The 15,942-nt window shown below is 41.2% G+C and overlaps 1 protein-coding gene across 3 annotated transcripts in view; it reads left to right on the top strand.

Annotated features, from left to right (window-relative positions):
* INVS (inversin) overlaps nt 1-15,942 on the top strand; it is a 223,713-nt gene that overhangs the window by 186,348 nt on the left and 21,423 nt on the right. For 2 of the 3 annotated variants that reach the window (XM_054018621.1, XM_054018624.1), the window contains exon 13: nt 9,930-10,240. In XM_054018621.1, coding sequence (XP_053874596.1) covers nt 9,930-10,240 — 311 coding nt within the window. The remainder of the gene's footprint in view (nt 1-9,929; nt 10,241-15,942) is intronic. The other variant, XM_054018622.1, reaches the window with a different exon arrangement.

The raw sequence follows: 15,942 nt of genomic DNA, 5'->3' as shown, positions 1-15,942 counted from the left end.
ACACCGAAGCTGTCTAAGTCAGGTATCCAGGGCTTGCACGGCACTGCCCCGACAGAGCATGTTGGGCTGTCTAGGGATCCAGTGGGCACAGGCAAGGAATCATTGGTACCGACTGGGCATGAGAAGTCCAGAGAATCCACCCTGGTGCTTGCCAGGCACCGGCGGATTTAACTATCAGATACATATCATCAACTCCTTCGATGTAGACACCTTGGCACCAACAACCACCACCGGTACCGATGTCTTTGGCACCGCCAGACTTCCGGTACACAACAGACCTTTTGGTGTCTGACACACTGGATTTGCCTCTACTTAATACTAGGGCCCCGGTACTGAGTCCATCCGGAGCTCCATGCTCACCGGCAGCATCATGCCATGTACCCACTTTTTCATTCACTGAGTCAGATAGTGATCAAGAAGACGTGGTCTCCCACCACTCTTCTGACCCACCCTATGGGTGGCTAATTCCAGACCTCAACCATACAGTCGCTCTGAGCCCCAGCCTCCTTAGCATGGGCAGCCACGGTACCAACCACCGGCCCCCTTCCCACCTTCTCAATAGCCCTACTGGGACCCTTAGCAGGCATGCAGACATTGTGCCTCCCATGGCTGTAGCATGGCCTATCAAGAGCCAAGGACACATCCTCCTTTGGCTGCTATATTGAGGGCATCCGAGCAGCCTGAACAATTAAGTCGAGGAGGAAGCTGCCTCCCAGACTAATTTCTCATCATCATCACCAGACAAGACAGCGATGCCCCCTCCACCATCGTTGGCAGATGACTTTAAGCTATTTCAGGAGCTGGCCCAACGGGAGGCAGATACCACCCTAGGAGGTGACCGAGTCACTCCACAAACTAGTGGACATTTTACATTCTTCTGTCTCATCCAGAGTAGCCCTCCTTATTAACGAGGCCCTCTTTGACCCTGCCAAACTCATATGGCAGACCCCTGTGTCGGTCCCACCAACATGCAAGCAAGCCAACCAAATCTATTATGTGCCAGCAAAAGACATAGAATTTCTCTTCTCCCACCTGCCTCACAATTCAATTATCATGGACACTGTGAACTCGGGGACCCTTCTCATGAGAGCCTGCTACAACAAGAGATAGACCATCTCCTCAGCATGCAAGCCATAGAGCCAGTGCCCATACATCTAAGAAGCAAAGGCTTTTACTCTCACTACTTCCTGATACCCAAGAAAAAGGGAGGTTGGACACCTATACTAGACTTCAGAGCGCTCAACAAATTGGTTAAGCCTCAGAAGTTCAGGGTGGTCACATTGGTGAAGATTATCCCATCATTAGAAAAGGGAGACTGGTTCTTGGCCCTCAACCTTCAAGATGCTTACTTCCACATTTCGATCATACTGAGTCACAGACAATACCTCAGATTCACACTAGGGCAAGACCACTACCAGTACAGAATTCTTCTTTTTGGCCTCTCATCAGCCCTCTGAGTATTCTTTGAGGTCCTCTCAGTAGTGTCTAATTTGAGTTAAAATAGCACTGAAGACACAGCAATTCGGTTCTTAAATCAGGTTACCAGCTCGTGTTAAAACCTACAGGGGCAACTTGGGGATGAACCTGAGCTGCTAACCTGAGTTAAAAGCTAAGTTGCTGTGTTTCTACTGCTGTTTTAACCCAAGTTGGCTAATGTGGGTTAGCTAACATGAGTTAAAAACGAGCACACCTTTTTCTGCCGTGTTGATGTACCCTATAAGGGTACGTCTATGCTGTAGACACCCACAGCTGGCTCATGCAAGCTGACTCACGCTCGCAGTGCTTGGGCTGCGGGGCTGTTTCATTGAGGCATAGACTTTTGGGCTGAGGCTGAAGCCCAAGCACTGGGACCCTCCCACTTCACAGGGTTCTAGAGCCCAGGAACCGGCCCAAGCCTGTACATCTACACGGCAGTTAAACAGACCTTAGCCCGAGCCCTGCAAGCACAAGTCAGCTAGCATGGGCCAGCCCCGGGGTTTTCATTGCAGTTAGACATACCCTAAGACAAGTACCAACTGTGGTCTCTAAGGGAGGTCCACACTGCAGCTGGGAGACTTGAGCTAACACCCTGAAAGTGGCAGTGTGGACATTGCATTGTTTGGGAGACTCAGGTTAGTCTCTCAGACTCAGGGGGTCGGGTGGGCTTGAGAGCTCAAGCTGCTGCCCAAGCCAAAACATCCACACTGCTGTTTTTAGCACACTAGCTTGAGCCCTGCTAGCACAAGTCTGTCTTCTCAGGCTGGGAGGCTCAGTACCAGCTGCACTGTAGACATACCCTAAGGGCCATACAGCAGTTAGAGTACATGGCGTTTTGCTACCTCTGAGTCATTTTGTGTCTGATTAAGAGGATTGGGATAATACAGACCCATACAGGAGTTCATGTGTTAGCCCTGTTGGCAATGTACTCATCACAGCACCTTGTGAGCTGTCGGGGGGGGATGAATAGCTCCAGTAGTGCTGTTTCAGCCACTCCTGTCAGTTTCTTTTATGCGGCAAAGCAGCCCTTCATGATCAAGAATGATGAATGCTGCTAAGATTCAAGGAGTCTGAAAACGGAATTGTGGTACCTGTGCAAGGCTATCATTAGTCCATCCATCAGGCCCAGGAGGGCTGCCTCTATGTCATGTTTTGGTCTGAAGCCTGATTGAGAGGCATCTAAGATGTTGGAGGAAGTTAGGTGCTTGTGTCCATCGCTTAAGTCTCTCAGTGACATTGCAAAGGTTCTGGGAGTGAGGGGGTGGCTTGGTTCCTTAGGCAGTTGTGATCAATGTATTTGACATTCTGAACATTTCAAAACTCTCTTAACATTTCAGACCAGACTGGTAAAGGATTTCAGTGGCTCACCTCATGTATAATTCCCTCCTCAGATTATCTTCATGAATTCACCATAACATCTCTGTGACGGGTTCAGTCACAAAGACCCCCTGGGACTCTCACCCGATGTGCAGAAACTACCTCTGAGCCCGTTTTCTCTGATGGCTTGGGACTCTGGAACCCTGTCTTGTTGAGCCAGACACTCTAGCCTTCTGCAACACAGACCGAGGGTCTGAACCACGCCCCCAAAGCTGCAGACTTAACTGAAAACAGCTCAGCAAGTACTCCTGTCTCCAGCACCCAAACACCCAGCTCCAAATGGGATCCAAACCCCAAATAAATCTGTTTTACTCTGTCTAAAGCTTATACAGGGTAAATTCATAAATTGTCCGCTCTCTATAATACTGATAGAGAGAGATGCACAGCTGTTTGCGCCCCCAAAACAAAAGTGATTTTATTAAGTATAAAAAGTAGAATTTAAGTGGTTACAAGTAATAACAGACAGAACAAAGTAAGTTACCAAGAAAAATAAAACAAAACACACAAGTCTAAGCCTAATACATTTAAGAAACTGAATACAGATAAATCTCACTCTCAGAGATGTTCCAATAAGCTTCTTTCACAGACTAGACTACTTCTTAGTCTGGGCACAATCCTTTCCCCTGGTACAGTCCTTGTTAGTTCCAGCTCGGGTGGTAACTAGGGGTTTTCTCATGACTGGCGCTCGCTTTGTTTTGTTTCACCCTCTTTTATAGCTTTGGCACAAGGCGGGAATCTTTTGTGTCTCTGGGTCTTCACCCCTCCTTCTAAATGGAAAAGCACTAGGTTTAGGATGGATTCCGGTATCATGTGACATGGTCACTTGTCACTGTAAGATCTCATTCTTCATTACCCAGGTCAGGTACACAAGAAGGCTTGCAGGTAAATAAACCCATTCACAACCAATTGTCCTAGTCAATGGGAGCCATCAAGATCCTAAGCTGCCATTAATGGCCCACACTTTGCATAATTACAATAGGACTTCAGAGTAATACTTCATATTTCTAGTTTCAGATACAAGAATGATACATACATACAAATAGGATGAATGCACTCAGTAGATTATAAACTTTGTAATGATACCTTACAAGAGACCTTTTGCATAAAGCATATTTCAGTTACATCATATCTACACTCATTAGCATATTTCCATAAAACATATGGAGTGCAACATCACAATCTCTTTCCTCATGCTTCACGGAATCATTTTAAATACATTACCAGCAAACATTAACTCCTTTTGAACAGACCAGTTATGATGAACTAGGGATGAGACATCTCTCTGTCTCTGGCCACCCGTTAACTGTCATCGTTTTGATCACATCCTCATGTGTTTCTTGTATCAACTCCTGAATGTTTAGTTCTATCCAGAAAAATGTTAAACATTACCTGACATCTAATGTGTGAAAACGTTGCTCCTCTGAGGTTGAATGTGGCTCAGATAAAACACATCGGTAGACATATAGCTTGGTTCAAGAGAAACTGAGAAATCACTTTAGATAAAAACTTAGGGTATGGCCGCAGGGTTACTTTGTCTTTGGAAAATTGGTTGTAAGGAGGCTTTGCCATCAAAGCCTGCAACTTGCACACACTTCTTGCAGACATTATCACCACAAGGAAGGCAGTTTTCTGACACAGAAGGGGGAAAGAAGTCACCAGAAGCTTGAGCAGAGGTCCCATAAGAGCTGTTAAACAATATTATGGTCCCATGAAGGAACCAGTTCTTTAACCAGTGAGTAGAGCTGAGACTCCTTTGAAGAACCTCACTGCCATGGAGTTTGAAAACTCCAACTTCCCATGGATAGGTGGATGAAATGCTGAAATAAATTTCTGCCAGGTGGACTCTCGATTAACTAAATGGAAGACCAAAAGAATGAAGGTATAACAGGTACTCCAAGATGTCCTGGATAAAAGCCAGCATCAGTTGAACTCCCTGAGCTGACGACCATACCGAGAATTGCTTCCATTGGCCAAATAGGCTGATGGAGAGCTTCCTGTTGTTAAGCAAGATCTGCATGACCATCTCTTAACATTGTTCCTCATCGTCATCTAGCCAGGCAGCAGCCACGCTGTATGCAAAGCCGAACCTTGGTGCAGAGTCAGGAGGTCAGGATGAAAAAGAAGGAATATGGGAGTCTGAACCAGTAATGTGAGGAGGTCGGAGAAGCAACATTGCCTCAGCCACACTGGACCAATAAGAATGAGCTTGGCACAATCCAATTTCAGCCTAAGAAGGACCTGTGGGATGATTGGAATTGGAGGAAAGGCATACAGGAGTCCAGATTCCCAGTTCAGGTGGAAAGCCTCAGTCAAGGAGACTGGACTAAGGATCCCCTCGGGAGCAGAACAGGTTGCTTTTCTTTTCTGTTCTTGTGACAAACAGGTTGATCATCGGGATGCCCGAAACTGCAAAGATGAACCACAGGACACTGGGTTTCAGAGACCACTCATGAGTCAGGGAGAAATTCCTGCTGAGGTGATCTACCAGGTGGTTATGGGTCCCAAGTCAGCATTTGGCCCCAGGGGTAAAGTTTTCCCAGATGCAAAACTGCCAGAGCCTGATTGCTTCTTGAGAACACATCATGGTGGTATTGTTGGTGAGTATGAGAACTGCTGAGCACATGATGTGACCCTGAAAGGCCAGACAGGCATTGATATGCAGAGAAGCTTCTCATGCTAACCAAAGGCCTTTTCAGCGACCCCAGATGTGCTCCCCAACCTATTAAGGAGGCATCAGTGACTATAGTCCTGGTCGGTGGAAGCTGACTGAAAGGAACAACTTTGCACACATTGTCCTGAACCGGCCACCACTGAAAGGAACCCAGAATCCATGCAGGAGGTTAGACCAATGTATCCAAGAGATAGCAATTTGAACCATAGACTAACTTCAGTCACATCTGAAGAGGCATATTGAACTACCTGTGTGCATGCGGCCATATGGTCTCACAAACTCAGGCATATTTGGGCTGTGGTTGAAGATTGAGACTGCAGCTCCAGACATAGGTGGTGGATTGCCTGGAATCACTTTGGCAGTAGAAGTGCTCTGGAACTCATAAAGTCTATCAGGGCCCCTGTTTATTTTGAGATCCTGTCATTTTAGTGTTACTCCTCAATACCATTTTCAATTAAAGGGCCACTGTCAATGTAGGTCATTCAAGTAAATAAAAAAATCCATAATTATATTACTAATACCATAGACTAAATTGAACAAATCTAAAAACCCAATTTACTTTTTTTGTAATGATTACCCATATACAAAGAGCAGAACATGTATCTTTTAGCCTAGATGAATTTTATTTCAGATTAAGAAAAATTTATGAGGGTATTTGATATAATTTCTCTGTGAGAATAAGAATGTAGTGAATGACTCTCTAACATTTTGCACGTGAATTGAAACTGAAAATTGCATTTTCTTCCAGCTGTCCTCCCTTATTATAGGGAGACCTCTCTACATTTAAGGGAACAAGATAGAGAAAACAATAATCCATCTTTTAGAATTTGCTACTTCATTTTGTTCCAGAATCCACTCTTTGTTTTACATCTCTTTTGCTTACAAATATATGAACTAAGTATAAATTTATTGTCCTCTGGAGTCTGCAGACACCTTGAGCTTTGATAGGTGTGAACTGCCCATTCATCTCAATGGGTTGTTAACAATGAAACATAACAAGGACAGCTTAAGTGGAAATGTTATTAACTATTTCACTTCTGATGCATTAATTATCATAAATATCAAGCTAATATACTTCTCTGTTGTTGGATGTAGTGGCAGATGTCAGGGCAGGGCTCAGAGAGGTAACTGGTTACTGTTGAGGTGTGGGGAATGAGGAATTCTACACCTGCCACCTCCAAAATTTAAAATCACCTCCTCTCCTCCCTGGAAAGGAGAAGGAGAAGCATCTTTTACCGAATAACAAAGCCTGAATTTACTCTTGTTTGTCAAAAACCTCAAACTACCTTCTGTGCCTTTGTGGGCGCCAAAAGACCCAACTGTCTCCTATTCAGCAGTCAAAACATCCAGCTTCCCCTCAACAACTTCTACAGTGTAATAATGGATTTTCAATACAAAATTCTACAGCACATTCCAATTGAAGATTTTGGCGCAGTGTAAAATAAATTGAATTTAATCTCAAAATAAATAAAATAAACCACAAGGTAAACTCTCCTGATTGGACTGAGGGAGAGTGACAGTGCCACATAACTCTGAGGTAAAACTGGCATAAAATACCTCTACACGAAAAAAACCCATCATTTCTTTCCCCCCTTCTCAGTCCAATGTCAGTTTTATAATTAGCCTAGTGTTGCAGTTACGATCTTTTGTGGTGTTCGGCTAGTCAACAGATAGACTTGAATTCAGAGTGACAAGGTTCAGGCTACTCCTGGGTTGATTGTATATTGCCTGTGTCATTTCTTTTATAGACTGAATTGTGGATTCAAGTAGTAGGCTGTTTGATTCTCTGGAAGAAAGGAAAATGACTGTTCCATGAATAGTAAGGTCTAATTTATCAGATCAAATGGCAGAGTAACGGCAGTGAGATCTATACTGTACATGAGACAGACACCCACACGTTGTCTGTTTGTGCAATGCCAATATTATTATTTGAAACCAGCCACTGTTATCAATGCCGGAGGGAATGCTGAAGTACCTCAATCTGCCAGGAGTGCAGTTTGTAGATCCATTAGCAGGATTTCAGGCACCCGGGTTCAATCAGCTTCTTCTGCAGAACATACATGCTAAGATAGCAGTGACAGATAAAGTTAAGGCTTCTCCCTGACAGATCACACTGAAATGACACATACTGGCATTGATATGAATCACAGGAACTGATGATGACATGCTGCATAACTAACCTGTCATATGCTGTGCTGTGAGCTAATGTGTCAACAGTCCACAAACCATGTTACAGCATTGGAAGCAAATTAAAATATCAGAGGGCTACATGATCTGACATTTACCACCTGTCCATTTTTATAGGAAGAATTGTCACTTTATTTTATAACCGCAGCTTAGTTTTCTATTTATAAAAACAAGTGCACGATAATGTTTGCCACAGATTATGGGATTTATTCCACTTCTGAGGAAAAACCTTCAGAGTGGTGCAATTCCACTTGTATTTATTTTTAATCTTGGTCAGAATCATCTTTCATACCTATCCAATGTTTATTTTCAAAGACTCCATTTTTAAAATCAAATATATTATTTTATGGGTAAAATAAGTGTACACAACTTTTGAATTCACATATCTGGTTTTAAATATTTTGCATTTGTATAACATACATCAATTTTTGCAAAGGAAGGCTACATGATTTGAACTACCCACATGATTTGAAGCACTGCTTCATGATTAATTCAAAACACAGCTACTAGGATCTTACTCCTTGTCTGTTGCTCTGATTGCCTGTTTGAATCTCAACTCTGGCATCCCATTTCATACTGCCTCTTAATCAAGCTTCTTGTCCTCACCTTTCCTTCCACTCTTCTATTTATTATTTTGGGACTATAGGCACCACATTGTCATTCAGTCAATATTGGGGCCCATTGTGTTAGTCGTGCATACACGGAACAGGAGAGATGGTTCCTGTCCCAAGGAGCTTCCCACTTAAATAGACGAGAAAGACAACAGAGAAGCAAAATGTTAGAAGTACTTTTGAAAAATGTTGTCTGATCATGGTGTTCCTTCCCTCTCCACTCCGCCAGCCTTAAACACCCAGCTGCTTCTCCCACAATGATCTGCGCTCTTTTCCATGATGCCACCTACATGCAGAATGCCTTCCCTGAACCTGAGCTGAACATGACCATCTCCACCTCTAAATTCCTCTTTTACCTTAAGATCCATTTCTGCTGGAACAAGAAATTGGCCAACTAATGATGGGTAGATTGTACAGCAGCTGGCGATAGCTGATTCAATTTATTAATTATTTAATAAAAGAGAAAAGGCCTTTGAACAGAATTGGAATAATCAAGCTATGCACATTTGCGTATTTATAGCCTACATAACCATGTGACTGTTCGTCTCCCCTCCCCCCATTCTTGCCTATTGTTTGTTCACTCACTTTGTGCCTTCTTTTACATTATATTTTCAACCTTTTGCAGTTGGAATCATGTTGTCTGATTTGTTTGTACAGTTCCTAGCACAATGGGGCCTTATCCTGGCCGGGGCCTCTAGACACTACTGCAGAATAAGTACTAGTTCTAATAATAGCATTGGTGGCATGAAGAAATAAAGTATGAGAAATTGCTTCAATGGAGAAAAAAAAGCAGACAGCTTTATATCAGGATCAAGTAGTTTTTATAATATATGGTTACCATTTTTGGAATTTGAACAAAATAAATATATAGATAATAAGAGATTGATCAAACACAAATCAGTCTTTTAAAGGTAACAGTACAGGTTATGAATAAGTTTTATTATTTGTGTTGAAAGTTTGTATATGTTAATGTTAACAATTAACACAATTAACATAAAAAGTTAAAAAAGTAAAGTAAAATGTTTTGTGGATTCATTTACTTGTTTTCAGATTATTTCTTCATTTTATACAGATATTTTAATTTGTATTACAACTATTTCTTTGCATGTGTAGACTTGCCCCGGTTTATGTCAGTGTATTTTTTTTAGTAAAAGATTCATAAGAGAGCTTTTAAACAAGTAAACATCAAGGTTTTTTCAGTAAAACTAAAACAAAAAGGGAGGTTTAATTCTGAGTGTGGTTTCTATTTTTGGGACCTTGACTTTATAAAAAGTTCCAGCAGTTTAACTAAGGTGTGTTTGCTAAATCTATTTCCTTAAAATGTTTCAAACTTCTGTGACTTACACTTAAACCCAACTTATATTAATTTTCCTTAATTCAGCTACTGTCCAAATTCAGTTGTTACATTTTGTCAAGCAGAGATGTTTCAGCGCCATACGCACCTGTTCCTTTAGGGGGCAGTGCTGAAAATAAAAGCATGAAAAACCTAGAATATCAAGTTCATATTGTGATTTATGTCAAGTTTCCACTGATGATGGAATCATTTTCAGAAACATGCTGTAATATTTGGTCTTTGTTAATATTTATAATATTGACTTTAATTATAGGAAACGTGAAGAAGAAAATAAGAGGAAGGAAGCAGAGCTGTTGAAGGGAATGCAGAACCTGGTACTCAATAGGGTGCAAGTACAGCCACATCCTGCAAATAGAGAGAAGAGTAACAGAACTCCTAGCACTCCACAGCTGTCTAGTAAACAAATTGATGTGCATAGTAACAGGCTTTTCTGCAGTAGCATTGCTCAAAACCAGGCAGGGAAAAACAATAGAGGATCACCTGCAACCTCTCAAAACAAAACGACACCAAAGGAAAAATGTCTGTCTGCAGAACTACCAGGTGAAGATCACAAAAACAAAAAAGGTTTGCAATCAATGAATTGGCTAGACTAACTATGCAGTGGATGTCCAGTGATATTCTATAGATGGGCTCTGTATGACCATTTCCATCATGGGAGCAAGCATATTGTGCTCCTTTTTTGTTCTTTTATCATTTAAGACAGACATACAGGATACTAATATATTCATTTGGATATGAATCATATTTTAGTATGCAAGTTCTGTCAGTTTACATGGTCATAATTACAAATATTTATTATGTGTTTTAGACTTAATATTCAAAATGTTTCAAGACAAGTGGTTGGTCGTGGAGCTTCTTAGTTTATCAGGGGTTCTGTTTCAAATGAAGGGAGCTGAAAGATAAAAGTTCATCTCTTAAACACCTGACTTTATCTTCTGTTCTTTTTCTCAGTTATTTCCTATCATATATGATAAGTGGATGTAAATTGTTTTATGTAAATAGCTGTGTTTCCCCTCCTAAGCAATTAGTATTAAGTACAGTGTTGCTTTACTTTAAGAAAAAACGTTTTTGAAATACCCGTGGATTTCTAGTGAACTTCAGTGGGGAAATTTTATATATAGACAGACTGTGCAAGATGAAGGTCCCCAGCACATAGAAGAACTTTTGCAGGCTGCTCCCAGTGACAGGGCACTCCTACAGTGTCCCATTGCATTTGGGATACTTTGCATCTTTGGGGCAGTAGGAGGAAGCACTGTGACTCCCTCCCCCACATTGTGCAAGAGATGCTGGGAGGCATCACATTCCTTAATGTCCTCCCTACATTTCCACACACACCTTTCCCTAGCCCCCAAATACCTGTGCAAATGTCATTCAAGGGAAACTGCAAGATTAGTTCCTCTTAAAAGGGTTATAATCTTCCATCATACTAAGAAAAGATTTGCCCAGCAGGAGAGCTAAAAGTACACATACATTAGAATTGTTTGATCTGAATTTCCAGTGCATACTTAGCAATCCAAAAAAGAAATAACAAAATATTATCCGAACACAGTTAGTGACTGGGCCACTAGTGGGAAAAACTATTTAATAACCTCTTGGTTTGTAACACTAGTTCATGCATTGAATCTGCATCGTAGCTACATCACAGAAGAATTGTACAGGTGTAACTGAGGGCATTGTAAGAGCCTGCTGCTCTCCAGCAATCTCAGACCCCAAGAACTCCTGCTGGTCTCTCAAATGTAAAATTAACCCCACCTCCTGTCTGTTCTTCAGACAACTGGAAGTCTATTACCATGGAGCAAAGAAAAAGGAAGTGAAGGATCTGTTTCTTCAGCATCATCACCCAAACGCCTTTATCTTGGGAGCAGGGAAATGGCCTACCACACAGCATAGTTAATTGACCTTATAGCAAAACCAGATAAAAGATTTCTCTCTTAGATGTTTGCATGATAAGGCTATATAGTTGGGTAATGATAAACAAATAGTAGTGTAAATCTCGGCATCTACAGTAAATGCCTTCTCTCATAAACACCACATTCAAATATTAAGGTTGCAAATATAAAGAACTAAAAAATCAAGACTTGCCAGAGATAAGGTTTTCCATTGCAGAATTAATATGTATGGCAGAGACAGGAGGGAAATGTGGTATGGTGAAGATAAGGGAGGGAAAAGGAAAGGGACAAAAAGCTTGAAAGATGCAGAAAAAATGAGGAACGGGAACAAGAAAAAACAGAAGTATAAAAAATGCAAAAGAAGTGTGAATACCCTTTACTTTCAACCTCTCCCAACCCCTCCTTTGCCAAAACTCTCCTGTGACATTTCCCTGAGTCTCACCAAAATCATCTTTCAGGATTTGCTCAGAGTGACATGTCCGTACAGCTGACTTTTTATAAAATGCAAGTATCACAAAAATCAGGTTTCCATCTTTCATAGCCAGAATTTAGTTACAAACTCTATTATTTAAGCTCTCAACTTCCAGTTAACTTCCAGGTAACCCCTGAACAAAAAACACACACGCAAAAGATAATAAGCTTCTAAAAAGACAGGGATGTGTTGATAAAAGGTTTGTTGTAGTTGCGTTGGTTCCAGGATTTGCGCAAGACTAGGTGGGAGAGTTAATATCTTTTATTGGACAAACTTCTCTTGTTGAGAGAGATGAGCTTTCAAGCTTACAGAGAGCTTTTCTTCAGGTCCGGAAAACATAATCAGAGTATCACAGCTAAATACAATGTGTAATAGATTGTTTAGCATAAGTAGTTAACACATATTTCAACGTGATGTGGCCCGTTAGCACCGCTCCAATCATAGGGAGGAAAGAAAGGGAGGGGGAGGGAAAAAAGCAGCTGAGGGGTGCGGTTTGTTAGTGGGTTATAGATTGTTGTAATAAACCATAAATCCAGGCTCTCTCTTCCATGATTCCAGTGTCCATGATTTTTAGTATCTAGCAAAGTTATTAATTTAAGCTCTCAGGCTCATCTTTTGAAAGTGTTGTGCAGGTTTCCTTTGAGGATGAGGACTGGCAGATCAGATCTATAGAGGCTCTTCATTTAGTGAAAAATGTTCACCCAAGGTGATAGTGTATTTGTCTTTTATCTTTTTCCTGTGTGAGTTCATTTGAGAGCGTAATGATTGTCCGATTTCACCTACATAGTTACTATTGGGGCATTTAGTACCTTGGATGAGGTACACCACATGTTGAGATAGGCATGTGTAGTAACCCTGGATCTTGAAAGGTGTGTTGTGAGGGGTGTTGATCATTGTAGCAGTGGAGATATGTCTGCAGTTTTTCCATCTGTTGTTCAGGCAGAGACTGGTGATTCTTTGTATTGGTGTGTCCTGGTCTGTGTGGAGCTTGCTTCTGATGATGAGCTTGGAGAGGTTGGGATGCCAAAGAACTAGATACAACAAGAGTCAAACTCTGAAGCCCTTAATCAGTTCTTTTTTGGGCTAAACTCTCATAGATATCAAAGTTTTACCTGAATAAGTACCAAATTGGGAATGCAGGATTTAGTCTTAAGGGGCAGATCCTACAGTCTTTACTCAGACAAAAATCCCATTAAGTGCAGCGGGGTCCAAGATTTGGCCTTCAGCGAGTATCAAGTTCTTGCTTCCCAGCAGAAAGCCATCTGCCTTTTAGAAAAGATTTGCATAGGATTTTGTCCAAAACAAATGACTGAATCTGGCACTTTGGAAGGAACTCCAGCATAGAAATTATAAGTGGCTTTTTTGCACCTGCTATTAATGTATAAAAATTAAAATAAAAGTTAGTTAAAGGCTCCTATCTTCAACCTCTGCTCTTCACTCAGGCAGTCCTATTTCCGGTCTTCACTCTGTCTCATGAAGCAGCAGAAATGACTATTAGTTCTGAGTTCGCGGAGTAGAGAGAATTTTACACATGCAGACCACTCTTCACATGCCATGGTGTACTTGCCAGTCATTATCTCCTGGTTTTCCTACTCAGAAAAAGCTCACTTCACTCCTAAATATGGTCTGTACCTTTTAGAACCATTTTGTTTTTCCCCATTTTGTTTTGAATTTGACCATTTTCAATTCCTTCTCTTCTTAGTTACTTGCCTAATCACTGAAAGTTCTATAGCAAATTATTTTTAACCATAATAGTGAGTCATGGTTGACTTTAATTCAGGTTCTATCTATTATACTCATGATGCGAACAGCAGGTCACCTGTAAATTTCAATATGATGGATTCTATTTTTAAAGGGTTGTCTCACTTTTCCTTATCAAGATAGGAATGAATCTGTTGGGGAATCAGGGATGTTGTTCTGACAATACTGGAAATGTGCTACTTGTGTACTTAGTATTGGCCCATTCCTGCTCATATTGATGTTGGTGGGAGTTTTGCTAGTGACTTCACTGGGAGCAGGATAATGCCCTTAGTCACTGTCATATTATGTTCAGAGAACCATCCTATTTTGATCTTTTTAGCAGATAAATGTATAGACGCAAATTAGGAAAATCCTCTTCTTCCCACTTTTTTTGTTAAAGAAGAAAAAACATACTACATTAAGTCTGATCTTAGTGTGAACTGGAAAACACACTTTGGATTATATATTCCCATTGTATATTCCAAGAATATAAAAATTTCCCTCCCGCATTCCTAGCACTGAATTAAAAAAATATTTATATACCCCAGAGCACATTGGGCTATTTGCCTACATGGCAATCTCGTTCAGATAGATTAGTAAGAATAACAACAGTCTTGGTATGTACCAAACCCCGAGCTGCCCCTTTGACAAGTCTTCCCAATCTGAGAGACTATGGACAATAATCCCTTGTTTCCTACCTGTAAATCAAATGTTTATATGCCATAACCTCTTATTCAGACAATAGATCTCTGACTTCTCCACTGAAGTTAAAGGAGTTACATCAGGAATAAATTTAGCCCAGTGGGTTTTTAGGTGCTTTACTGGACTGTATAACCTAAGCGTTTTCTATGACTCTACTGTGATTGTATTTTATCAAACACACAATAATAACAAATTTATTTTTTCTCTCTCTTGTCTATCCATTAGCTCTGTCTGCATGCTGTATTGACTCCTTTCTGTGCTCTAGCTTTTTCTCTGTTCTCCCTCGAGGCTCCTTACTAAGCAAATTCTGCATTGCAGCCAAAGCAAACAATCTGAGGGATTTTCATTTTGTGCTCCAGTCCCACTTCCAAGCCATTATCACCAGAATGTTTAGAAGCTCTTGTCACATGTAGCATGCTGTCCCAAGCGTGGACCTGGAAATAGGAAAGAGAAAATTTACAGCAAGGGAAAATTGGGACTTTTGTAGTTTGATTTAGGATGTTGGAGCAGGAATCTAGAAATTGAGGGTGTTTCACCCTGGCACCCTAGTATTCATCACTGTCATGTAATTAGGATATATTTTGTACAAATATTCCTGGTGAGGTATCATTCTAAAAGTCTTGGTCTGCTAGACATGAATATCTCATTGGACTGATGTTGTGAGGTTGAAAACACTCACAAGCAGCCTTTCAGGTACAACAACAAAAAAGACCAAATAATGTTAATGGCTTTTTGAGGAAATGCACAGAAGCACAAGGATTACCCCAGGAACTGTGTATAATGGAAACCTCTCAGAGATAGCACTAAACAATGGGAACTGTTTGACCCGGGTCACAGCAAAAGAGCTTTCCAGCAAGTGGGAAGAAGATATAAGAGGGGGAAATGACATCATGATGGTACCTCACTCTCCCTACAATAACACACCTGGAAACACCTGAGGGACAAAGGCTGAACTGGGGGAAGTGATGGTCCCAGGCTAAAGGGATTTCCAACCTGTGTATTAAAATCTGGGAAACCCAAGCTGCAAAGCAAAGGCAGCCTGTGCCTTAAGAATCTGCCAGCCTGTTTATCACTCAGGATGAGAATTTGCTAATTCATATCCAACCTATCTAGTATGTTAAGCTCAGTTTGCGTTTTTGTTTATTTATTCAGTAATCTGCTTTGGTCTGTTTGCTATCACTTATAATCACTTCAAATCTACCTTTTTGAAGTTAATACACTTATTTTGTTTTAATCCAAACCAGTGTGTGGTTGACTAAGGTATCTGGGGGAAATCTCAGCTTGCTTACCACAAGTGTGCATGGTCCTCTTCACATTGAGGGAGAGGCGGAACGGATATTAAACCCATATACGGGCCAGATTTGACCAGGGCAGGACGGTACTGCTCTGGGGTCCTAGGCTGGGAGACTGGTGGTTAGAGAGCCTGCATGTAACTGCAACTGGGTGTGTCCCTACCTGTGTGA

The sequence above is a fragment of the Malaclemys terrapin genome, chromosome 2 (genome assembly GCF_027887155.1).
Source record: "Malaclemys terrapin pileata isolate rMalTer1 chromosome 2, rMalTer1.hap1, whole genome shotgun sequence".
Taxonomy (NCBI): Eukaryota; Metazoa; Chordata; order Testudines; family Emydidae; genus Malaclemys; species Malaclemys terrapin.
Note: the sequence above shows the minus strand (reverse complement) of the source record. Positions and strands in the feature narration are given on the sequence as shown.